Below are 27,360 nucleotides of genomic sequence, written 5' to 3' on the forward strand. Positions count from 1 at the left end.
AACTTAAATTTCAAACAAGTAAGTCACTATCGTCAACTGATGTATCTGTAAATCTAAATCTGAAATTTGTATACTGACCTATTCAATAGCCTCTCTATTTATTATTCACACAACACTCACGCACAGAAAGTTTGAATAAAAGTGTTTTACTGAGAGAAAACAAGCACATTTATCAAAAGTTCAATGGAAAAATCAACATTACTTTACTTACATGCTAAAAACATCTAGTAACTTCAACCATAATAGTTGGAAGGAAAATTACTCTAGCCTGAGAAAGACATTTCATCTTTTCAAGAAATGGATCCTGCAAAACAAAGTCATACAATATATAACTAGATCATGTCATCCACTGGTGAAGAACTCTACTGAATTTGATATAAAATATCTTTTGACTGTTTTAACTTAGGTTAAAATTCTCGCAGAGACAAATCACAACTGTTAATTATGGAGCTTATTGCACCTTATGGTTATGGTTCACTGCCCATTAGCTGACATCGACAACAAGTAATTCTGAGAAAAATACAGTGATGTCAATGATCCTCGATTAGAAGCAGCAACACAAACCACTGTTTCACACAGAAAACTCCACAAAACACAGAAAATTCAACTGTGCACATAACAGCAAATAGGTATGAACACAGACATCAAAATACTCTCCTGAAGACAAAATCTCAATCTCTGGAGAGCAGGGAATGGAAATCATGTCAGATGGAGCACAGGTATGGTATATTTTTAGTTTCCTTAAAGATAGCAACATGACAGGAATAGAGGATGTCTCTTCTGGGCATAATAAAAATAAAGACAAATCATACTCATAGCAAAAAGCTGATATTAACAGAAATCAGCTGTTATTTTTGCCTCCCTACAACACGCAATCAAAAAAGTCTTCCAAGTAACTTTAGAGTTAAAAATAAACAGTTCCTCCTCATTAATGCAACTTCCTGAAATTTGGTAAACCTGCTTAAGTGATATCATGACAGACAGAATTTCTCAATAGAAATCCTAGTTTTTCTGTGTTAAGAATCTTATCTTCTCTTAAGCCCTCAAATCTGCACACTGCCCTGGAGCAAAGCGCTATATACAAATTTTCAGAGTGCAAACCACATGGTTTCCTTGCCTCTGCTCGAAACAGAATTATCACTGATCATTGCCTGGGAAAGTTGTTCTGGTTTTGGTGCAGTGGCTCTTCAGCTGACCTTTTGCAGGACAGCCACATGACAGCAACATGGAACGCACAGATATAATTGCACAAATATAGTCCCCCGATGACTGCATTTGTCAAGGCACTGATGCCAAATAAAACAAAAAACTAAGTACACTCTCTATTCTGTGTACAGATCTTTAGAGCCTTTTGGGGAAACAAGCTTGTGTGTTTAAAAGGAAGACAAGCTAATCAAAACCATCTTGGTTATGTCTTTCAGGTAAATATCTTTGAAAAATGCGGTACAGGATAAAACAGCAAATTCAGCGATGGTTTCCATTTTACTCAATCATTCAAATAAGAAGCAGAGACCTGACTTGATCACATCATAAGAACTTACAGATGAATGCGTCCTTTAATAGTGGATGGCTCTTCAATCAAACAAACAAAAGCTGAAAGTTGAAACTAGTCAAATGTGGACCAAAAAAAGGGCACACGTATTACAACAGGATGGACAATTAAGTACTGAAACAACTTGTGAACACTTCTGGCCTTCTCAAATACTCAAAATCATTAGTGCTTGATTAGAGTAGGCCTTCATTTTCTAATCCCCACCTAGCTCTATATACATATGTATACAGTTTGAGAACTGATAGATTTTCATATTACAGTATTTCTTTATAATATATATTTGGAGCAGTATAACAGTTATTAACCCTGATGCTTACAGCACAAATGATATTTCTTACAAGTTTATGTAATGGAGGCAGTTTATTGCTCAGCAATAAAATTTCATACTCCTTGGTAATTCAAGTGTTTGCATTGGATACACTTGCAATGAAAATTATTTGCATAGATTTCTGTACAGCTGCAACTTCAGAGAATTTGCAATCCTCCCTCCTGTCTAAACTAAACTGGCAGACAGGGAGAGAGGCATGCCCACAATTTGGGAAATACTCTAACCTCTGACATTAAAAGCCATCTCTAAATAATGCACACACAGTTAGTACGATAAAAAATCAAATGCATCCTTCATGGGCTGAATTAATTCAGCTGCTGGCCAGAAGCTTCAGGATTCTCCTTAATTTCAAGACGTAGATGAGATTCCAGGAATGCCTCTTATAAAATATCATATCCCCGGAACAGGAGTAATACGAGACAGCAGGCAAAAAGAAAAGTAGTGGGGAAATACATCTTCTTTGTTACACTTGGAATGCAGAATTACTACATATTACATACACAATAAAACCAAAACCAATACACACACACAGAAACATATTATACAAAATATTTAAAGGCATGAGTCTGTCACAGAAAAAAATTAGGGGCTCTGGCTAGTAAGTATCTCTGAGATAAACTAAAGGTGTGCCTCAATCCCTCTTAGAAAAGAATCTAATAGTGTAAAGTACATGATGTACTTATCAAGATAATAATTTATATGATTGCCATTTCCCTTTTTTCATGCTGCACAATGAAATAAGAAGTCACAGGGACATGAAATGTGGTATTTGGTAAATAGCTAATTGGTTTTACAGAATAACAGGAAATGGCTTTTATGGTAAGTACACATTAAACGCATTGTTACACAAAGTAGCTTTCTGCCTAATGACCTAACGTACACTGAATAAGTCTGAAAATTAGCTCAGTGCCTGAAGTTCAAGTTATTCCATCTGTTTCTCCTTAGTATTCTGAAAAACAGTATTTTTGAAGCATTTTGTATTTCTCAAAACATGCTAAGAGCATGCAAAATATTGCTACTACAATCTCTGAAAGATTTCCAGTACTTCTGATGCCATCTTGCTAACATAGTTTATTCTTGAAGTCTCACCTTTTATTGCATGGCTCCAAACACAGCCATGAAGTGACAAATGCAAGCACACTAGCAAAGATTGAGCTATTTGGTTTTAAACCTATTTCTTATTGTAGCTCCCTGTAAGATTAAAGTCTAAACTTCAACGTGTCAAGAATGCAACTGCTAAAAATTATGTAATACCAAACAGCTTTACAAGTTAAAAACAAACCTTATATGCTAGTGAACTAGAACACAGTATTTAGCAGCTAGATGAATGTGAGAAAGCAAATTTAAAACAAAGTTAATGCTGAAATAATAATTTATCTCCTTTCTCCAAAGCCTCCTGGATTTCATCTCTGTCCATCCCTCCTCTCTAGCTAGCTGGGGTATCTGATTTATCAAAATGTCTTGAAAATTTAGCTTCTTTCTTTGTTTCCAGTTGCCATCACACTGCTTCCATATCTCCTACTTACAATAATTGGCAGTCATTAAAAATGTATATGTAGTCACTGTTTTGTCACCATATCTGCAGAGCCCTTTGCTCATACGTGACCCAGTTGCAACAGAGGCTCAGACACATCAACTGCCTTAGTGACTCAAGGAACTCACTCTCACCCCTCTGTGCCAGTGGAGAAACTAATGCCTCATCCAGCAGTCAAAAATAGAGCAATTCTAAACTCATTTGCAGTATTTTTCATTAGATTTCTACAAATATTCCCTCATTGTAAACAGTGCGAGAAAAATAATGCAGAAATTGTGGGGATCTGCCTGACTATCGTCTAAAATCACAACTTTATGCCAGATGATATTCTGCAACTTTTCAGGGCTTAATCCAGCAGCACAAGGCAGTTGCAGACACACCACTTCCAGAGAACCACAGCAAAGACTGTCCTTACTGTACATTGTTCTGTGAATGTATTTCTGTGGCTTTTACAGCAGACTTTGAACATGAAGGAGACTAAAACAGTGGATTGTATTACTTGAATGTCTTGCTTATGCAGACACATAGAATATGATATCCCAGGAAAATTTAGTCACACAATAAAATTAAATAGGGTTTAAGATCACGAAGTTTCACATCCCATAAAATACAGACTAAATACAGTAATTTCAAACAGCTATATCTGAGTCATGCCCATAAATTATATATAGGCTACAATACTTTTGCTTTCAAGCTATGTAGAATCTACCACGTCCTTTGGGGATATCTTTCAGTGATCAGCCGGTCTTAAAATGCATGTCTTCTTCATATCCTGAATTTATGTAGCTCTTATCTCAACTACAGAACCTATTACAGCTTTTCCTGGAGGATTAGAGAGGCCTTTGTTTATGAAAAATATTTTCTACTTGTAGTTGTATAATTATATTTTTAAAAAATGGGGTTGGAAGTAATGTCCTAAAGCCAACTAGCTCACACTTTAGCCCAAACCAGCAACTCTACTGATGTAATTCCTGGAGATATTTGTCTAGTCTCTTATTTCAACAGATGGTGATTCCAAAACCTTTATATGTAATGTATTCTAGTGCTTCGCTATTCTCACTGCCAAAAAAAGGTTTTTCTTGTGCTTCATCTGAATTTCCTGAACTGCAATCTCAGCCTGTTACTTCTTGTTTCACTCATCAGGACATGAAGATGAGTCTATTCCACATTTCTTCTTACTGCTATCATGTTTCCTTTTGTCTTCTCTTCTGTAGACAAAATCCTCCTGAACTTTACATCATAATTCATACTTCTCAGGCTCCAAATCATGCTCACAGCATATTTCTAAATCCTTTTCACATTTTCTTTGAATGCTTTGAATGTCAAACCTCACACAGAGGGAATGCAGCAGCAGACAGAAGCAGCTGGGAGATTCTACAGCATTCTTGAACCTACTACTATTAAGGAAATATTATCTTTATACTCTTACTTATTACGATTTTCACCCAACACTTACATTCTAGGCATTTCCATTCTTACTTCTCTCATCTCAACATCCCGACTTCACTCCTGAGACCTGTTTAGTTCTCCATCACTTCCTTTTTGGCTCAACAGCTGTTTGCTCACTCTAGTGTTCTCAGAACTTCACAATTTAGCCAAAGATGATCAGATTTTCATGGAAATTGAAAAATAATCCCTAGACTCATTTATCCATCATGTTCCTTCTCTTCCAAAACCAAAAGCAAACAGCTAACATTATAAACTAGATCATCTTGCCACTTTCCCAAAACGACACAAACATGATGAAAGGCTGAAAGGTTACTGCGTAACAAAGAAAATCTTACCTACAATATTTTTTGCATAATACTGTCTTTAGTTCAGGCTTGATAAACATACACACAGAAAACAGAAAATTATCACTAATACTCATATTTTTAGCAGCCCTCAGTAAATGTATATTGGACTAGGCGATCTCCAGAGATCCCTTCCAACCACAATGATTCTGTGATACAAAGGGATCATTGTATTTTTTTTTCTCCTTAGAGTAATGAATTGTTGATCTAAAAGGTTGAAGAAACACTGTATTATATATATTAACTGCAGCAACTATCCACAAGAAGTTCTTTGATGCACAAAAAAAGAGGAAAAACAATTTTTAAATTGCATAATAACGTAAAAAGCAAAGGTTCTCCATCCATAAACAAATTCAATTTTAAATCAAATGTACAAAAGATGATGACTGCCCTTGAAGACACAATATTAACTTCACTAAATCAATAATCCATTGGTGATTACGGATAATGAAATGATGATTAGGGCTTATGAATGAAATTATTATTTCATTTTATCAAAGAAGAACCCCAAAATAATATAAGAATTTCAATATCTTTAAGAGAAAACAAGAAATTACTTTAAAGCATGTGTGAAAATAACTGTGTTATGAAGTCATCAACCTCTTAATGGACTAATGCATACTGAAATGTAGTAAGGCACTTTGCTCAGTATTTACTTACAGAGAAAACCTGACACTGCCTCATTCTTCTCCATCCCAGAATCCAATAAAATTACGTACTTTATGCATGACAGCATCTGAAACACTTTGACACTTATCATTAGCCTGAAGCCAGTACACAACTAAACTCTGAACAAAAAAAGCCTTAATTTCACCTTCGAAAAAAAATGAAATTTATTAAACAATAAATGCATTTCACATTTGTGTCTTAGGAGATGCCTTAAATCATATGCTTCTCACTGCCGTAACAAGATAAAATAGTTCAAATACCGCAGTTAAGGACAGACTTTGGTCAAGGCAGATCTCATTTAAGAATCATACCCTCCACTTGCAATTGTGATGAGGACACTGTGCATTCAGCAATGCTAGAAACTGTGATCTGTATCAAAATAAGCAAAGTTTAAATTAGCAGAAGTAAATGGCCATTATGTTTTCTACTTATTTTTGCAGCCAGCATCGAACAAGAATGTGAATACCTGATCTTCATCTCCCTATCCCTTTACACATTTTTTTCTCTCACAGTACGGTTGGGTCTTTTTTTCCACTAATTAACTATTAGCACCTTCACTGTTCTACCACAGTGAATTAACCAGTATAACAAAAAGCTGTGCCAAGAAGACAGTCCTGTACACAACTTCATACAGCTCCTCACCCAGAACATGCTAACTGCTGCAGCTCAACACTTTTTGCATCAAAGGTTAAAGTGCCAAAGACATATTTGGGACGGGGGAGCATCTCTGGAAGACAGTATTAAATTTCATACCGTTATACAATCATTTTCAGGAATCCTTTGTCATTAGACAAAATGATACCATCTTCCCTGGTTCTCTGGGGAAGGTAGTTGAGCCTTTGCAGATTACCTCAGTGGGGCAGACTCAACAAGGTGCGAAACGCAATCTCGCTTTTAAGCATTTGTCCCCCACCACAGACCGTTAAAAAGAAGACCGTGGACCCGAGCACTACCAGGGCATGTGTGAAGCCCTCCAGCACCTCGCCTCAGGCTTTGAGCTGGAGCCCCTCAGAGCTGGCACCCAGCACCAGCCTTGTCTGAACGCCTCAGCCCAGAGCCGAGCCCTCCAGAGGGGCCAAGTGACCTCACCCCACAGGCCTGCCCGCCCTCCCGGGGGGAAAACACGGCAAGAAGGGACGAAGACACTCCGTGAGCAGCAATACGAGCACGGAGATAACCCCAGCGCTTTCCGGGAAAAGGCTGTGGAGAACCCGCCCTGAGGAAAACATGGCGACTGACAGGGGCAAGGCGGGACCGCTAGCCCCGCCCCCTCCTCTGGCCCCGCCCCCTCCGGCCGTTCCCCTAGCAACGCCTCGGGCGGTGACCGCCCCCGCCTCCACCTCGCTGCGCGGGCTCGGAGCGGAGAAGGGGCGGGATTTCCGGGCCGGCTCTCCCTCGACGGAAATGACATCAGAGTGTCAACATGCAAGATGGCGGCGCATCATCGGCAGAACACGGCGGGGCGGCGGAAAGTCCAGGTGAGGGCGAGGCAGGGCCCCGTGGGGGCTGGACCGGGGGGGCGGGGGGGCCGCGGCGTGGCGGGGCTCTGGCACGGCCCGGCAGGAGGAGGAGGAGGAGGAGGGAGGAGGAAGGCGAGGCGGAGCGCGGCCCGGGAGAGGGGTGGGGTCAGCGGGCGGGGGCGGCGGGCAGCGGCGGGCGGCCAGGGAGGGCCCCCCCTCGGGGACCCTGCCGCCCCTCGGGGACCCTGCCGCCCGGCCCTGAGGGGCTGTGGCAGCGGCTGCTCTCAGCTGGGGGGGGGGGGGGGAAGGGATTGGGGGTTTCCATGGCGACGCAGTCGCCTCCTTCCCTTTCCCAACAGCCCTGAGGCGAAGGGGAGATGCTCCCCCCCACACACACGCACCCCCGCAACGGCGCTCCCCCACCTCCGCTAACGTCCGTGGGGAGGGGGCGAGTCGCTGCCCTCTGCACCGCGGCCTGGCCGGCCGATGGGGGACGAGGTGCTGGTCGCTGCCGAACGGGGTCAGGTTCCCCGGGGCAGGGAAGGCAGAGCTGAAACCACCCCGCCAGCCTGCCCTTTCCAGCTCCGGTCAGCGTTTCTTAAAAGAAAGACCGTGGCCTAGGCAGTCTGGTGGGTGTAAACTTCCTCAGCTTACCTGAGAGACCATCAGATCTCGTGGTGTGGGCTCCTAGGTAGCCACGAGTGCACTGTTGTAGCCTTGGTGGAGACTGGAATTACTGAAGTGTGTGTGAAAAGTCAATAGTCTTTAACAGTAAAAGTCATGAAAATGATTTTATTATGGTCCTCAACTTTTTCGTTCTTGTTTGTGATACCACTGGCACTTTAAACATTCTTACAGCTTTCGCTATGGAAAAGATTTAATGCTTTATCAATGTGCAAAGCTGCCTTCCTCTACTGGCAAGTGCGAGTTTCAGCTGTATCTATCCACTGTGATCAAAAGAAATATTGATTAAGCCTGAAATAGCATCAGGATCCTTCCAAACAGAGCTGCATTTGGTTTTGGAACACATCTTTTGCGTTTTGTCACATAGAGGAAATGTGCACTTCTTTACAGCGTTTAGTGGTTTTCAGGGTGAAGGTGAACACTCAATCAATACTGTAGAAAGAATTCCTTTGCCCTGCCAAAAAAACTCTCAGACATTCTTTAAAATACAAAGAAACCAAAATATAATACCCCTTTATTGACTTCATTGCCTGTGCCATAAACAGGTTTTTGCAGGTTCCTCTCCTAAGGAAGGGGATTTTATGGTAACTAGATATTTCTTTGATGTAGTCGTATTTCTGTATGAAGTATTATTTCCCTGACAGCAACATGCATCAAAGAGTACATTGTTTCCTTTTTACTACTACATGCATTTTCCAAACATTACTTACCTCAAAAGCTTGTATTTACAGGTGGTTTTGTGCTCTTTTGTGATGTCTTCTTTTCTGCTTTCATTGTGTTACGTAATTTTTTTTCACTTTATGTACTGCTACACTGACCTGTGTCTCAGCCAGTATATTGTAAGCCTAGATCTGCCGAGAATAACTTTGGTTGTATTATAAGCATATATAAAGCCTTGAGTAGAAACTAGGTATTTTCTTGTGCTCTTATGATTCCACCTACTTGGTTAGAAACAGGATTTTGTTCATGTAATGGAATTCTAAGTGGCTGTTGTATCCATCAGCCGCTGATAGAAAGTTGAAACCACTAATGATTTATTTTTCTTCCCAATGGCTGAGCATTTAGGGTGCTGCTACATCAAGCTTTTGAAAGAGAGAGAGGGCAAGAAATTTCTCCCAAACCTATGAGGCTAGGGGAAGAACCTTTTTAAAAAAATACCTCTCGGGCATGGAGGAACTTGATTCCTTACATGGCAGGAGAGCTGGTTGAAGTTTATGGAAATTGGAACTATTATTATGTTGGATGCACCTGTTTTACTGGTAAGCAGAACCATCCAAAATAGTCAGTTTAGGGTGCTTCTGCATATAATTGTATGTTTATAAGGGTTTAATCAGAATAGATGTTTTAGGCCTCAAAATAAATTCCATGCCTAAAAAAAAGGTAGGAAGTTTAATTGCTTAAATGTCAGTCAGGCATTTGAAATGTCCAGCAGCAGGCTATTGGTGTTTCTTAAGCTTAGCTGTGCGTGCCTGAAGGCTGCAATAGTAAGGTTGTCTGATTTGGGAAGGGAATGGAGATGCAGAGGTGTGTCAGACACTGCTGTGTGATGAGAAACAGTCGGCCATATGCTGTAGGTTTCAGATATGTTACTGGGAATTAAGTCAAGATGAAGCCACTTTTCAGCAGGTGGCTTAAAGTAGCTGCCCTTGAGGGGCTTCATTGTAACTGCTCTCCCAAACTTGCTGCCTGGCCAGAATAAGTTCACCCCCACACTCAAAAACCTATTGACAGAGCATGGGAATTTTGCCCTAAGTGATCTGGATCAGCATCTTTGTTATGAAATTATTGAATTTGTCTTTAAGTCTTGTACAGAATAAGAAGATCTTTTTGCACTAACTTTGTCATCTTTATGCACTAATACTGCATTATGATATTAAGTAGAAAGTGAAACAAAAAAACCTTTACATTTAGAAAATATTTCAGCTACTGACTTTTTAATAGTACCATTTATTAAAAGTGCACTAGATTTTGTATGCTGTAACTACTAGATTTTATAGATATATTTTATATTTTATATGTGATAAATATATACATTGTATTTATAAATTATTTTTAATATAATACTTAAGCAAACGAATAGCCAGTAAGTTGATTCCATTGTAAAAGGATAAATTTAACTTCTTTAATGCCTTCCATTACTTTTATTCTATAGAGCCTGTAGCGCCTGATTGAAAATTCAAATATCGATATGTTCTTAATTTTAAAACTTATTTTAAGGGATACATCTGCCCTACCAAGACACTAAGGCAGTAGATTTTTTTTTTTTTTCATGGTGGTTGACTGCTGCTTCTCTCATTTTTTGATGCAATTCATGTCAGTTCTCACGGAATCCTTCCAGTGATTTTGAGAAATACCAGATTTTTAATTGCTCACAATAGCATTTGTGTCTTTGAATGTTTTCTGTACTTACAAACAAGGAATGAGTGCTGTCAGAGCTCGGTTGTTCGTTCTTTCCTCCACCATGATGGTGTGGTGGTATTTTTACAAGCAGATTCTACCCATCTATTAAGACAAAATCTGTTATAAGACATGTTAATGTAACAAGGGTAACAAGATTCCGGATCAGCTGATACACTCATCCATGAAGGAAACACATTGTAGATCCTGCAAGAAATTCGCTTGGCTTTGCCTGCTGAAATGTATCTGTTGACAGTAGCTTTATCTGTGGAGCTCTTAGTCATTAAAATGATTAGTCCTGAACCATTTAGGGTACTGAATCCCATAAATTCTTTATAATGAGGGTCCATCACCTTGTAATGTTTGTGCACTGCTGCAGTGAAAGATTCTTATTCGTTATGGGAGTTTATAAAAGCTAGAGCAATATAAATGTAAAAGGCCCTGGTCATTATTAAAATATTTCTTATCCCACAAATCTTGCCGCTCCCAGACCATGATCACAGTAAAACGACCATGATCTATATCATAGTCATTATTATCTTTGTGGTTTGCAAGTGACTTTGTGAATCAATGCAATGAACAAAGCAGTAATGTGCTCTTGGTCTGCCCTGTTTGAAGTAAATGCCAGTTGGTGCTTAGAATCATAACTTCCTGGTGACCTTCACAGTCCTCTCCAGGCAGAACAGGGTACCTTATCTAGAGCAGTAAAGATGTGTATGCTGCGGGTCAGAGTTGAATTTTTTCACAGCAATTTCTTCTCGGCCAAAAGCCTGTTGCTTTTACGTTGTTCACATATATGTGTGCACATGCATACTTGAATATATACTATGGTTTTGTATTTGTTTGTATATTTACTATATTTACCAATAGTTCTTACATTTCTATGCTCAGTGACACTCAAATTTAAAAAAACCCAAACAAATTAAAAAACACTTTCTGACCTTTTTTCCCCAAAATAAGAATATAATGTAGAACCACATGTGGATTATCAGCAGTCTTCCTTCGTTCATCTTAATGAACTTTTCAGCTGAGTGAACTTGCCTGCTGTCCGCCACTCTTACACAAGTGTCAAGTCTTTTAAATCAAGTTGCTGTTGCTTTTATTGATCTGTTTTAAGTTCCCTGCGTTAAGAGAGGCATTTCAATACCCTTTCAACAGATTTTGTGGAACCCTTAATTTGTCCCTCTGTGTTAATTTATAATGTATTTGAATACAAGCCTGGATGCTTATACCTCTCTTTCTGAAAGGTTCCATGTGATGCACAGCAAATGTCTTGTGAGGTTATTTTTAGTTCAGCCACATACTCCGTGTGTCTTGTTCTAGTTTTTTTACTATATAAGATATTTATTTCAGTCTCAATGACTGGTTTGCAAGAGTGGACCATTTAACATTTTTTGGTTTGGATGAGAAAGGAAATTTATTAAGTATTTCCGTTGTAAGCAACTGACAGTTACTAGCATGTCATTAGGCATCCAATAAGAGTTGGAAGGTCCATTTTTGCACCATAGTCATAATTTTCAATTCATGCTCTCTTCATGAAAAGTGGTGTGTCTTGTCCTTACCTAACTGCTCAAATAGCAGTGTTCATTTGAAATGTTGGTGTAGTATTCAATAAACTTGCTGACCAAAAAATCATCTTCTTTCATCTTAATTTTCTCCCCTTGTGCTTTTAGTGTTAGAAGTAAAAAAATAATTTTAGGGAGCACATGGATTAGAATCACCTTTATAATTGAAAAATGGCTGTCGCGTTTTTTTTCCCATGACATGCAGAAAATGATCATTACCTATTCTTTATACAATAGGGATTTCTTTTCCTTCTTACTCTTATATCTTAAATATTTAAGACCGTTTATCAGGAAAGGTATACTATTCCTTCTGTGGATGGAAAATAAAACTTTGTAGAATTATAAGTCTGAGGAGAGACAAGAGCAACTGGTTGAATTCTATGAACAGTAGCAGCCACTGCTGGGTAATTTTGTAAATGTCAAGCTTTTTTTGTTGTTTTGCCATCTATTTTTCCATCTAAGCTTTCATGTATTTACACACACAAAAAAAGAAACAGTAAGAAATAAGATTTTAATCTTTTTTTAATTCAGTTGTTACAACAGAGTTACTTTGTGAAGTTTCTCACAGGAAGGAAGAAGGATGATGTTATATTTAATGCTGGACTGGCACTGAGATCTAGCGTTCGCTCTTAGATCTACCACAGACTCATTAACCCTGAAACAATGTAATTCCTCTCTCTGTCTCAGTTCTCTTAAAATATAAACAATACTTGCCAAGAGGTGTTTGACAAAATTCATGTGTGGAAGTTATTAAAAGGAATAAAGGGCAAATTAAATTTGGCCTTTATTTGAATATTTCAGTATTGGTGTAGTGGGAACCGGTTGTCAGCCTTCCCTGGTCGTGTCTGAACGATGGAAAAACAGCAACCAGTTGAGCTGACAGCCACAGTTTCAAGATCTTCTAGACAGAAATTTAATAGTTATGCAAATTCCATTATAGAAGGAAGTTAAAATTATTTTACTACATCTAATCTCTATGAGCTTTTTTCACTGCTATTTTCTCTGTTAAGAACAACATTTAGTTCTTTATTTTAGCAAGAAAATATTTTATCCATTGCATTTTAAGAAATTACAAAACTACTTTAATTCTGTCAAGATTAAAATAGAAATATGACTCTCAATTTTCACAGTCCCATGAAAGGATCAATCATATATGAAAAGTACCTTATTTACTACAGTAAGCCAACATTTGCTTTTTTGCATTTTTAAAATAGTTATTTATGGCTGTTCTTTACTTGAACTCCTGTAAATTGAAAAAGTAACATTATTATGAGCAAAAAGCTCCTTAAAATGCTTGGGTGACTAACATAGTTTGACAGTCTTATTTATGAGTGGAATAAAGAGCTCTATATTACACCTGAAAATATAAAAAATATGGGAGATGACTGACAGAAGAGTAACACATGCAAAAATTGAGGATTTGACAAAAAATATCCTGCTAGCAGTTTGGAGAAGCAACAGCTGAAAGGCCCCTGCTGATCTTGAGTCTGATACTATATTTCAGGAAGAGATTGTTCTCCCTGATAACTAACATCAAATTTGATCTACTGACCTTTAGGTTTTGAATTCCTTTGTGTCCTATCTGCTCATACTTAGTATTTTTAGTTGAATATTTTCATTGGCTTTATTCAAAGAGTTTGAAAGCAGTATGAATTTGACGGCCATCCCTTTGCCTTATGTTTTGTATCATGTTAAACCTTGACTTTGTTTGTAGCATTCTTTTACTCAAGTAGTCTGTGTGGGTCTTCTAGCAATGTAGACATGATATGATCAAGCGCTGGTGAGGAGTTTCACATATATCTGGCTCTCTGCATTACACACAAAAAATACTTCAAGTATTTGAAGTGTTTTAACATAACACTATTATGTGTGGTTGATGGTGTCTTCTTTCAGTAATGTCTCTGAAGCTGTGTGTAGGTGGAGACTTGAGCATGGATAGCAAGAATATTATGGATGAGTCTGGAATAGGTGAGAGAAGCCGAGAGTTTTGGTAATTCGGACACAGTCTGAAATTGGGAGGAAGAGCCGTGACTCTACAAGGACTGTAAGTGGCTAACAAAGACTATGAGCAAGAAGTGCTTTAAGAGCATTGGGACATAACATAATAAATGTAGTAAAGGACTTGTGGAATGGTAATGGAGAGTATTAAGGCAGAAGGATTCAGGAGGCTCTTAATTTTGATCCTCCTGTGTTGGTCTATAGAGCTGTTGCAGCTGTTTCTAAAATGGAGAATAGGACTGGATGCGTGCTTTCTAGAAGCATCAGTTCTCTTACTGTGCTGCACTAGGATGGGATAATGCAGTTGAGGTGTTGCCCACATTCACCAAATGGACCTGTCAGTTGAGCTATAGAATCTGGGATGCTGTAAAATACTTCTTCAGTGATAAGGACCACTGAACATTTTGTTTAATTTGTTGGTTTTATTTTGTGTAACTGAGATCTGATCTGGAAAACATTTTCTTTATACTGCTATAATGCAGTTATTGGAGTGAAAAATTGCTTTCAGATCTCTAGCCCAAGACTACTCCTTTGAAAGTGTTTTCAAAACACTGGTACTTATGTATCCCGATGATTCCTGCTGTGGGCAGATTGGATTATACCAAGCCTAAAATTTTACCTTGTTGTTCTGATCATATTTTACAGAATCTGTGCAGAGGCATACCTGGCAGCTTCCTCTCCTTTTCTCTAAGTGTGAGGGCTTTCCTTATAGTAATGCATAAACTCTGTGTAAACCCTGTCATCAGGAGAGATGCAGTACAGTGTGAATGGAGTAGCTCTGAAGAAATTGCAGTGCCTTATAATTCTGTTTACTGAACAGTAATAATGGAGAGTGCTATAGCCTTTGCAGTATGTATCCTTAAATCTGCTTTTAGTATTTCTGAAGGATACAATGAAATAACCTATACGCACAGCACTGTCAAATACAGAAGTAAAGAAACTAAAGGAATCATTTATCTGAGAGAGCAGTAAATATGTGTGCTTCTTATTAGAAAGTAGGTAGCTTTTAAAAAATTGGTTTCAAAATAATAGCGGCACCTGAAATAGCTAGAATTTGGACCTGCAGTCTTTCAGTGATTTGTAATCCTTAGTGACCCTATCCTCTCCCTTGTGAGTCTGGGAAATACCGTCATCCCGGCTATAGAAGCTATGAAACCTACTTAGGAAGTGAGACACAAACTCGGTGTGTTCTCTAAGATTACACAGAATATCTGCGCAGAGCAGCAAATTGAAATAAGGGTTCTCTTGGCCTGAGCTTGAGTCATAATGATTAAATTGTCCTTTGGGCTCCAGTTCTAGCACTGCTGATATCTTCTCTATGATTCTTCCCCATTTTCAGGGGAGGTGATTGACTGAGATGGTGTTGGTAACTCTCAAACTGACAGACTTATTTAATGCTTGTAAAGCTCTTAATATTTTCTACCCGAGAACATCACAAAGATGAAATTAGATGTTAGGATTTTATGGCCAAGTCAATATCTTAATACCATAATTGGATTTGTGTAAATGTGTTTTAGGTCTCCTATGTGATTAGAGATGAAGTGGAGAAGTATAACCGAAATGGGGTAAACGCACTTCAGCTGGATCCAGCATTAAATAGACTCTTCACAGCAGGCCGAGACTCTATTATAAGGATATGGAGTGTCAATCAGCACAAGGTGAGCCATGAGAGGTTTTCTATGTCTTAACCTACTTTTTTCCAAGTTATCATGCTAGTAAGCTGCCTACAGGTATATATCTGATACTGTTTTTAACAGCTGCCAATTATTATGATAAGAAAATCATTTTGAAATTGCTCATACTGTGATATCTTACATGGCTGTAAAGTTCCTTCACAAAAAGATTCTGGAATAGTGACTTCAAGTAACTCTATATTAGGCAACTTTTGATCCATTTGAAGGTGGAAGAAAATATTGCAACAGGATCTGATAGTCACAATCTTTTCCATTTGTGATGAGATGTTATAAAATTTTGTTTTTTTAATTTGCAGCAAGACCCTTATATAGCATCTATGGAACATCACACCGATTGGGTAAATGACATTGTGCTCTGCTGCAATGGTAAAACATGTAAGTACTTAAATGTTTGAAAACTATAGTATTCAGAAATTGTGTATAAGAGTGTATTATCTGCTGCTTTAACTATTTTCCATCTTAGCATGTAAAATTAATTTGTCATGTGTGTTGTAAATTTGAGAAATAGTGTTAGCAGATGTTTTAATGGAAATCTAGATGTGTATATAAATGATTCTTTTAATCTTTTTGAAAAGCAAGTTGGAGTAGTACAAATATGCTTTAAAGTCATATATAAGCCATTAAAGTTTACTCTTTATTCTTTCCAATTTAGTGATATCTGCTTCTTCAGATACTACTGTTAAAGTGTGGAATGCACATAAGGGATTTTGCATGTCAACACTAAGGACACATAAGGTGAAAAACATTATCTGTAAATACTGTATGTTATCACTGACAGTCTTTTAAATATTAAGATGTAGACTTCAAATGGATAATGTTGTTGATTCATGTTGTTATATTTACTTTATTGTAGGATTACGTGAAAGCCTTAGCATATGCAAAAGATAAAGAACTGGTAGCATCTGCCGGGCTGGACAGACAGATATTTCTCTGGGATGTAAATACTCTAACAGCACTGACTGCCTCAAATAACACCGTAACAAGTAGGTACCTAGGGAGGGGAGGCAAATGCAATGCATTTTGTTGAGTAGCATAATCTGAGAGATCGATTTAAAACTATAGATACCTGTTTCTGTGTGTACATAAAACATGTGAAAGAAATTTTAAGGTGGTTTTAGTATGTAATCAGTCCATTTATTGTGTTATATAATAGCTGAAAACCTAGAGCAGCCAACAGTCATGGCATTTAGAATAGGTCTCTGAATATTTTCTCCTGAAATGCAATGTGCTGGTATTCTCTGAAACTTGAAAGAGCTTTATCTTGAGAAGCTTTTTGCTCCTCAACTAACCCATTATAGAAACTTTCCCTTGGGTTACTTGTCAGTTCATTTTCTGTGTATTATAATTTGGGTTTGTTTTTTTGTTTATATAGATGCTGCAAAAAAATGCAGTACAGCTCCTAAAGCAGAGGACTTGATACATTTATCAAATCTGTCAGAAGAATGAAGTTACTAGATAATTTAGATTCAAACACATGCAAAGTAATACTAAGCACTAATTACATGTAAGGATAGCATAATAGTGAGATCTAACTCACTAGATACTAGAAGGCATGGGGAATCTCCATACTTTCTACTTATCAGGGTTAATCCTTAATGTCATTATCTTTTAGGAAGTGATCTGCCCTGCTTCTCTGTCCCAATAAAGGCATTATAGTAAACTACAAGATCTTTCCCCATAGAGCAATTCCAACACGACTTTCTTAGAATAGTCAGGATAGAGCTGATTAAGTTTCTCTTCTGGGAAGTATGACACCAGTCTTCAAGTTCACTTAGATTTGATTGCTGGAGTGAATAACGTAAATCTGGGTCATCAGCATCCTAGTTTGTATTGGCTATTTTACAGTATATTTTTTCAGAAAGAGGTCTAGTTTGACCACTGTCTTTTGTTGCTTGTAGGTAGGTTGAAAAGTAGTGTTCAAAGTGACTGATCTCTTTCATTTTATACTTAATGTTTGGTACATGTTTAAACAGTAGCAGAGTCTCAGATGTATGCATTGGGAAAGAACATACCATCTTGCTACACTGCCACACTTGAATTTTCTAAATAAGACTACTTGCTTCCTCATTCAGAGGTTAGGAATGACTCAAGAAAAATCTGCAAAACTAAAATTTGGAATTGGCACAAAATAGTTTTAAGAAATTTCAGGATTATGTGATTCTGTAAATGAGGCAGCCATATAGTTGTTTTGGTGTGGGTGTTTTTTTAATTACTCTTTTGGCTAATTCTGAAAGATGTGTTAATTTTATGGATTTGGTAGCTTCTAAAACCAAAGGTGCATCTGGTGGGCAGAATTCTCAGTTTTGCATTTGTTCTGTCTACAGGACTTTTTAATTTGAGTATAGCCTTATGCTGGCATGTCTGTAGCCTTCAAAAGAGAGGTGGCTTCTAGTGAGCTGTGTTGCACTGCAGAAGAGTATTGAGATGGCACATGACTGCACATAACTAAATAGATTTAGCTTATATTTCCCACAACTTTTCTTTCATTGGAAGTAGAATTATTTTTATCACCAAACTTTGCTGATAACTGTAAGTTATGCTATCTTCTGGTTGAACAGGGAGTTTTTGGAGGAAGAATTTATTTGCTGGCTCACAGGAAAACTCAGTTGGGGGGGGGGGTGAGATTTCTTGAACACTGCAACAGTGATACAGAACCTAAATGATTCAAGTGAATCATAAATGGGAGACACGGAGTACTGAGGAGAGCTGATGCTTGTTTTGAGCCCAAGGTCAAATGGAAGTGGAGACATTACCTCTAAGATGACAGAAATAAATTTGCATTTCTAGAGTTAGAACAGTAATGCTTCGTAAGGGGGAGGAAGGGGGAGTTGTTTTTGTTTCTTTCTAGTGCTCCCAACTAACAGTGTTTCTGTTGGGAAGAACGTGGTGTATGTCCTTAAAGAAGCTGGTTTTCTTCAGTCCTTTCAAACAATATTGATTTTTTCAGAGTGCAAATGAAAATTGTTCTTGTGCATTAATTTCGTATCTGATTACAGGGAAGCAATGTACACATGCCAGCATTAAAAGGAAGCCTATTTTTAAAGAGTCAGTCAGCATAGCCATAATTTAAATTAAGTGGAGAGATTTTGCTTTTATGAGGTAGGCCTTTCCAGAAGAGGGTGGAGTCGAGCTTTGCTTTTGTTCTGGCAAAAATTTTGCTTCCGTACACTTAAGATTCACTCTTCTATTCCTGATGTCCAGCTTGTGATAACTCTGTACATTATCCTTTCATAAATTATTATGGTTGTTGAACAGTGTGCTGATCTTCAAGAGTTTTCAGTTCTGCTTTTTGCCTTCAGCTATTGTCTGGGGACAGTGGAAGACTATAACTTTATTTTGGCTACAAATAATAGATTTCATTTGATAGTTTACATTTGGATAGCCATAGCTAGTAGTTAAGAGGACCCTGAAGTCAAGCTGCATAATTCTTCCACTGTGACAAAATGTTTATGATATTGGGTCACAAATACTGTGTTAGAAACTTATTTCCATAATATACATAAATCATTATATAAAGTTTCACATTTTTGCTGGCAACACAGTTTGTTGCTGTTCTCAGCCTTTCTGGCATACGGGTCGTATGGTTTTGAGGCTTGATGAAATGCCTGATGGTATTCTCTGAATAGATGATTTTCATTTGCTTTGTCTGTGCTTTTCCCAGTTGAGGATTGGTACTTTAATCTGTCCAAAAGTAGATTAGGCTAGATGGTACAGAATTCCTCAACTCTGATGCTAGTTGTGATGCTAGGAGTTGCCATATGGTTTTCACAAACACAGAGGTAGCATCCATGCTCAAGTAACACATTTCAGCACTGCAGTATAACTTCAGTAATACATCTCTGCTGAACTAAGAGAAGAGCCTTTAAGATATAATGTAGAATTTTACTGCTATTTAGCTTGGAAAAAAATCTCTGCACTTAAATCCAAATGCTGTGAATTCTAAGATCACATAGAAGTATCATTCTCTAATAAAGTAGTTGAGAAGAGCAAGAGTACCTTGATGGTCCTGGCACTGAATTGTGGTGTCCAAAGGGCACCAGGACTGTAATGACCATAAGTCTGAAGGGTTACCTTGTTTTTATGCAGCAGTAGATTAAGAATTAGGATGGGGTTTTCCTGGCAGTATGCTGGCTATAGTCTTTCTTTTTTTTAAAGCAACTCTATATATGGGGTAGAGTGGCACTATTTTCATGGATGAAAGGGTATTAAAATACCGTTTTTGAGTGAATAAGTATGTTTTTCAAAAGACAGCATTAAAATTGAAAATGTAAATTTTATTTTGAAATAGCTTCTTCCCTGAGTGGGAACAAAGACTCTATCTACAGCCTTGCAATGAATCAAATGGGAACAGTTATTGTATCAGGGTCCACTGAAAAGGTAAGCAAAAATCTGGTAAGGCTCATTCCACTTCAGTTCCAAGTTTAGTATAAAGAGACAATTTTATTGATTTTTCAATGCCATGTCTGTACCAGTTTTTGTGTTTTTAATAGTGAGTGTAGACACTTTTTTAAGTGGGAGCGTAAGTGTAGGATACAAATACCTGCCTCAATCTGAAGATGTGTATATATCCATATAGCTTTAATACACAGAAGAGACAATCAGATCATCTTGTGTAACCCTCTCTCTATCAGAGATCATTACATTTTACTACAAGAGCTCTGATTTTGGGGGCACATTACTCAGGTGATTATAAAAACTGAAGCAGTTGCCACAGGTAAGAAAAGTGGTGCCAGCAATTTTGTAAGACCCCTGCAGGAAGTGGGAAATGAAGTGAGGTAATGAAGTTCAAGTGTTCTCAAGAGAGAGCCCATGCTCTTTGTTGTAAAGGAAGGTGAAACACCCTGAAGTCCCCTGCAAGTTGTTTTTTTACGTAATCTAACCTTGAGAGAATTTTATTTCCAAGTAAGTATAAAAATGAAAATAGGATACACCAGTGAAGCATCTGAGAGGATTCTCAGAATCTTTTTTTTTTTTTACCCACATCACACTATCCTGTTTCCAGTCACTTCCATTCTTTAATTTCTTAAGAAGACACAAAAAGCCAGAACAAATGAAATTAAAATCAAGCAAAGCAAATCACACTGATTATTAGAGGTGCATAAGATCTAGTTATGTCTATCTTGTTCTAATGTTCTATTGTTCTAATGAAGTATGTTTTTGGCTATGGATGTCTGCCTGTTTGGAATAAGGGTCAGTTTATTTGGAAAGGCTTAATTTTCTATAGAGAAAATGCACTGGTGGGAAGAATCTTGTTAATGCCAGTTATCCAATGTCTATTTGTGTAGGTTCTAAGGGTGTGGGATCCGAGAACTTGTGCAAAACTAATGAAACTCAAAGGGCACACGGACAATGTAAAAGCTTTGTTGTTGAACAGAGATGGCACCCAGGTATGTGCTTTAACTTGAGACAAAGGCATTTTACAGAATGCAGAAATGTTATTAGTCTTTTTCAATATAATTATTTTATGTCATAGATTACAGAAGGTAGCTTAAATATTTTACAGATATTTAGTGTTTAAGGGAGGGAGGCTGGTGGGTGAAAGCTCTGTTTTATTACAGGTCCATCTAGGTATGGAGTGGGTGGCTTACATAAAATGTCTGGAAATTGTGACTAGAGTTGTTAACTGCCAGGCTTTGTTTAGCACCATCTTAATGGAAAAATATAACCGTAAGAATTATGAAAGCTCTTTATGGAAAAAATGATTTTTAAAAGATTTAAATACCTGCTTGATTTAAGTATGATGGTTGTTGCTCAGTGTCTTTCAGGCAGCTCTGATGGGACTATCCGCCTGTGGTCCCTTGGGCAGCAGAGATGTATAGCCACATATCGAGTCCATGATGAAGGTGTTTGGGCTCTGCAGGTCAATGAAGCCTTCACTCATGTTTATTCAGGAGGAAGAGACAGGAAGATTTATTGTACAGATTTACGAAATCCTGATATCCGTGTACTTATCTGTGAAGAAAAGGCACCAGTTCTTAAGGTAATTGAGTGTAATTTAGAGAATCAGAGCACGGCTGAGGTTGGAAGTGACCTCTGGAGGTCATCTGGTCCACCCCCCCTGCTCAAGCAGGGCCACCTACAGCTGATTGCCCAGGACCATGTCCAGATGGCTTTTGAATATCTTCAAGGATGGAGGCTTTGCAACCTCTCTGGGCAACCCGCTCCAGTGCTCAGTCACCCTCACAGTGTGAAAGTGTAATTGTATTGCATGTTGTCTAATAAAATAGTGGTTTGAGGTAGAAGTTGATAGAAGAATGTGTATTGGATAACAAGCGTTTACTATACCACATCTTCAGTGTATTGACTTTGTCTCCTAAATAACATCTAAAACTTCCATTGTCTGAAGAAGATAAATGCCTGGCAGCTACTTAAAATATGGAAATTCAAATATTACTGAAATTGAATATGCTTCAGACATGAAAAGTTGTTTTTACCAGACTCTAGTACAGGCTTAAGAAATTAAGCTGGCATTGCCAAGGCTTTAGACATAAATGGATGTTTCTTAGCAGCAATGTGTGTGCACAGGACTCTGTTAGAATATGTTGCATACTCATGGGAACCAGGACTAAAATTTATTGTTGGTTTTTTGAACACCTAAACACGATGCTTTCTTAACTGGAGAAAACTGCATGCACAAGTTTGAGTCTTTCAAAGAGACTGCTTTGGGGATTTTTTTTGCTGTCTGTAACTCTAGATGACATGACCTTGGAACACGTAGGTGTATAAGGAGTGTGTGATTGAAACAGATACCGGTATATAAGCAATCTGGCTTTCCTTGTGACTGAACTCTGGCTTAGTATGTTCAGATAATATTCTGGATATATTAATGTAGTTTTAAAAAATTCAGAATCTGAGAAATTTCAGTTCAAAATGGAAAATGAAAGCTATGGTCAGCTGTACAAAGATCAGAAGGGGTCTCTAATATCTTAGCTACAGTGATTCATTATCGTCCAAGAAATGTAACAGCAGAGCCAAATGTATAAAGTTATGCTTTTTAATTAGTACAGAACTTCTTATGTTCTCTTTTTAACCATGTGAAGTTATCTGAATGCAAAGTAATTCAGAAAATATTGTACTCCGAGAAACATCCAAGTATGGAAGCAGGTCTACACAGAGCAAATGCTGAGCAAAGGAAAATTAAGTTAAGCACACCTAAAAGTACCTGTGGTTTCATTTTTTAGATGGAACTTGACAGATCAGCTGATCCTCCTCCAGCGCTTTGGGTTGCAACAACCAAATCCTCTGTGAATAAATGGGTAAATGATACATCTTACACTCTGTGAATTCAATTAAATGGTCATAGGATTTGCAGTCTTGGTTTGGGAGCTGTTGGACTGTTGCTTGCAATTTGACTGTGACTTGCTATGATCTGTAAGCTTTCTTTAAAAAAAATCATAAAATGCTAATATTGAAATTGATCAAAAGACATTAAGCTTTTAATTACTTTGCTATCTATTTATGCTGCTTTTGGAAATAAATTATCTTACTCGGAACTGGACAGTTAACATCTAAATAGCAGCATGAACTGGCAGTTGTTACAGGTGAAAAGCAAAGTTTATAGATTATTACGAATGTGTCATTATTTTGTTTCTTTCTTTAGACTTTGAAGGGAATTCATAATTTTAGAGCATCTGGAGATTATGATAATGATTGTACCAATCCCATACCACCTCTGTGTACACAGCCTGACCAAGTTATAAAAGGTAAACAGCTGTTTTCCAGGGTACCTTATAAAATCTGTTATCGTTAGCAGAAAAGGTAGATCTTTAAGACTGGCTCAAGTTTTTAGGTACTTGATACTAGGATTTCAACCAAAACAAAGACAACGTGCTTATCATCTATCTAGTGTTAGTTACAGTTAAAATAGTGTTTAAACCTTGGTGCTATCCAAGCCTTACATAAAACAGTGAAACCAAAGAACAGTCACACATGTCGTATTATACAGTTTAATGTAATGTTAGAAAAAAAAGAAAAAAAAAATCACTGTAGTGACCTTAATTCTTGTTTGTTTGCTAGGGGGTGCTAGTATTATTCAGTGCCACATTCTTAACGACAAGAGACACATATTAACCAAAGACACAAATAATAATGTGGCATACTGGGATGTCTTGAAGGTAAGTATATAATTTTGGATTAAGCGTCTACTGTTGGATGATTGATTATTTCGTACATTTTTATATATATATATATTTTTTAGTGCATGAGGTTCCTATGGTAGAAAGCAAGTCATCTTTCTGTTGCAAGACATAATGCAAAGATTGCTTTCTGAAAGGGGAGGGGGCATTTCTGAGCTTTTCTGCATATTTGCCTGACATGAGGCTGACAGATATGTTCATTCACCTGAATTCAGTGAAGTATCAACATCTTCATTCACCTGAAATTCAGACCCTTGAATTCTTTCCTGGAAATAGTAATGTTTGTTTTGATTGGGTTTTGTTTCAAAGAGGGCTTGTAGAGGTCCATGGGCATGTCTGCCCAATGCAGTACGGAATAGCATAAGAAAGCTTAGCCTGCAAAAGGGAAGCCTGTGCTTCAGGTCCTGCTACAAACCCACAGATCCCAAGCGAGTGTGCTGACTAGTAGTCTGTGGATTATTCTGGGAGCGTGAACTTGCCACGTCCGTTGTTAGTTGGCAAGATAGCAGCCAGGAAGGCAGAACTGGAAGGAAAGTTAGCAGATGGAAGCCTGGCTCCTCCCTAGTGTTACTTGCTCCTGTGAGAGGAGAGACACTTGGCATGGCATTTCTTTATCTTGCTTTACCCAATGTTTGGTCAGAGGAGAGGGAAAAGAGTGCAAAGAGAAAGAACTGGAATGTCAGATCAGTGAAATGGTCAGCAACTTCTTCTCTTGCAAAACCCTGTTTGAAATTCTAAATCTTTTTGTCATGTTGAACTATGCAGTGCTCCAGCCAAGACTCAGTAATGAAGGAAAGCATGCTCAGCTAACTTACTGAGTTGCTGATAGAAGTAAGAAAGGAGGGAATTAAGTTGGAGAATGTAGATTTGTACTAAAAATTATCTAAATGACTTTTGTGGAAAAGTGAATAGCTTTTCTTTAAGTTTACAGTTGGTGTGTTTTTAAGTACAATGTTAGATCTCAGGACCAAAGTCAAATGCTAATGTTAATTTGTACCTTCAATTCTTTTTCTCTTTTGTTAGTAAGGGTTTCAGAAGCATCTCTTAGATATGTTTAAATACATATTCACTTTAGAGATGGGGTTGCTCGCCAGGTCAAAGTGTCATCTTATGAGTAGGATCACTGGACTCTAAGGCTGAGACTATTTATTGAGGATACTGGAAGAAAAGAGAGAGATTTTCTTACCTGTAGCTACACCCTCAGTCTTTGCTTCCTGTAACTTTTCCTGGATTTTGAGGAAATAAGTCTTGCAAGGTTACAATCCTTAAGAGTTTGCTTAAAGCATGTGTTTCAGGTTTCGGGATGACTGCAAGTGGATTACAAGAATTTGGATGTTAACAGACTTACTTGAGGAACTTTAAAAATAAAAGTATAAAATAAAACAGATAGGTAAACTAAAACAGGAAAAAAGAATCTGCACACAAATTCATTCACTGCTGTTCCCGTTGCAATAGTTGAGCTGAATTTGTTGCTAGATTTGCACTCAATATTGGTGTTTGATGGACAGTTGTACTGAAATATTTATACTGATGTGGAGGAGAATGACAGAGGATGCTAGAAGACAGCTTTCTACTCAGTGATAGGGAAAATGTTTTTTGTTAATGTGAAGTAGTACTTCCATACCTCTCCACTGGCTTGATGCCACTACCTCAGAAATAAATAATAAATAAAAAAACCAAAATTACTTAGCACATTAACTGTTGTTCCATTTTTTGAGAAAAATTTGAACCTTTAACTTGTGTGTTTCTGGACTACAGTACTCATGGAGAGATGGTAAGTCGTAATCATTCCAAGTGTATATAAAAGTAAAGTAAAAGATTTGAGGTGTTGATATGACTCAATACTCAGAATTTAAAAACTTGTGTATTTCTTTTGGTGTACAGGCATGTAAAGTCGAAGACCTTGGGAAAGTAGATTTTGAAGAGGAAATTAAGAAGAGATTTAAAATGGTGTATGTGCCAAACTGGTTCTCAGTAGACTTGAAAACTGGGGTGAGATACAACTCCTAAATCTATTGTTCTAATGTCATGTTTCTTATACTGTTTGTTCACAAAGATTTTACTGTGTTACAAGTTTTGAAGAACAATCATCATTTATCTGATGGGTTAGATTTATTTTGAAGCAAACCAGCAAATTTTACCTCCGTTCTTAATAATCTGAAGAACAGCTTTTTATTTTTATTTTCTCATGGTATGGTCAGTTTAAATCCATCAATACCAGTTATGAATTAATACAGTTTAGTAAACAATGTGCGCTATCATGCATTTAGAAATTCTTTGTTTTGTATTCCCAGCTAAGTATGAACAAAATAAATTTATAGACTTGTTTAATACAAAACAACTATTGCATTCCTCTTCCTGATGGTCTTTTTCCAACAGATGTTGACAATTACTTTGGATGAAAGTGACTGCTTTGCAGCGTGGGTTTCAGCAAAGGATGCTGGATTTAGCAGTCCAGATGGTTCTGATCCAAAATGTAAGTTTTAACTAATATTAGTGTTTTATTGAGACAAAAAAGCAGAATAAATTCCAGTATTTTTGTTTCAAAGTATTCCAGTGCCACACATGTCAGCAGCTGGTTGGATTTTAGGGCTTATTTTCTTGAGACTAAATTCTGCAGAGAATTCTCCAATGAGAATGCTGCTTTTTTTTTTTTTTTTTTGAAACATTTCAATCATGTTCAGGTTTTCTATTTAAATCAGTTTTAAACCTTCAAGAAGCAAAAGGGGCAAAGTAATATTCCTAAACTTGGAACTGTTGCCTAATCTAGAGAATGGTAAAGCATGTGAGTGATCCAACAGCAGTGCTTCTAAAATCAGCTTTTTCTGAAAGATGGTAATATATAGCTCTGAGATTGTGATAAGCAGATTTCTGTGCCCATAAATAGTTTGTTTTGGGAACAGAACTACTCAAACTTGGGAAGGTTTTCAGCTGTGAATCAAATGTAGAAAATTATGATGCCAACAGTTTTTTGTAACTGAAGTTCTACCTCGCTATGTCTTGACAGTAAATCTTGGAGGGCTTCTGCTACAAGCACTTCTGGAGTATTGGCCTAGAACACATATCAATCCAATGGATGAAGAAGAAAATGAAATGAATCATGGTTAGTATTGTAATATTTTCATTTTTTAGGATTTGTTCATACATTCTGTTTGTTTATATTTCTGTTTCTCTAACAGATACAACTTGACTCGCTGTCTTATAGCTGTCTCTGCATGCATTATAAACTAATGGTTTTGAATCCTTTTAAATTTGCTTTACACCAAAATTTGCTGAGTGGCTTTCTTCTGAAAGATCAGCAAGAATCTTAAGAACTCTAGTCCATAAAAAAAGTAGGTGAATAGATGATTCTGAAGTTACAGAAACGTGGTGCCTTGCTGAAAAACAATTACTGGCAAAACTAAGGCTTGACTTAGAAAAGAAACAGCCTAGATAATGACAGCAAAGAACAATAGTTCAGTTATTCAACATTAGCCAGTATTCTCTTGACATCTTGCTTCTAGGTATGATGAACAATATAAAATAAAGATCTATTGGAAAAAAATACATTT

The 27,360-nt window shown here is 37.5% G+C and overlaps 1 protein-coding gene across 1 annotated transcript in view; it reads left to right on the forward strand.

Annotated features, from left to right (window-relative positions):
* Positions 1-7,265: 7,265 nt before the first annotated feature.
* The window catches only part of WDR48 (WD repeat domain 48), a 29,573-nt gene continuing 9,478 nt past the window's right edge, over positions 7,266-27,360 (forward strand). The window contains exons 1-14 of the mRNA XM_030009739.2: positions 7,266-7,354; positions 15,498-15,638; positions 15,971-16,049; positions 16,327-16,409; positions 16,528-16,657; positions 19,963-20,051; positions 20,960-21,061; positions 21,430-21,654; positions 22,856-22,930; positions 23,275-23,377; positions 23,691-23,788; positions 25,694-25,801; positions 26,189-26,285; positions 26,817-26,912. Coding sequence (XP_029865599.1) covers positions 7,307-7,354; positions 15,498-15,638; positions 15,971-16,049; positions 16,327-16,409; positions 16,528-16,657; positions 19,963-20,051; positions 20,960-21,061; positions 21,430-21,654; positions 22,856-22,930; positions 23,275-23,377; positions 23,691-23,788; positions 25,694-25,801; positions 26,189-26,285; positions 26,817-26,912 — 1,474 coding nt within the window. The 5' untranslated portion in view covers positions 7,266-7,306. The remainder of the gene's footprint in view (positions 7,355-15,497; positions 15,639-15,970; positions 16,050-16,326; positions 16,410-16,527; positions 16,658-19,962; positions 20,052-20,959; positions 21,062-21,429; positions 21,655-22,855; positions 22,931-23,274; positions 23,378-23,690; positions 23,789-25,693; positions 25,802-26,188; positions 26,286-26,816; positions 26,913-27,360) is intronic.

The sequence above is a fragment of the Aquila chrysaetos genome, chromosome 3, assembly GCF_900496995.4.
Source record: "Aquila chrysaetos chrysaetos chromosome 3, bAquChr1.4, whole genome shotgun sequence".
In the NCBI taxonomy this organism is placed as follows: domain Eukaryota; kingdom Metazoa; phylum Chordata; class Aves; order Accipitriformes; family Accipitridae; genus Aquila; species Aquila chrysaetos.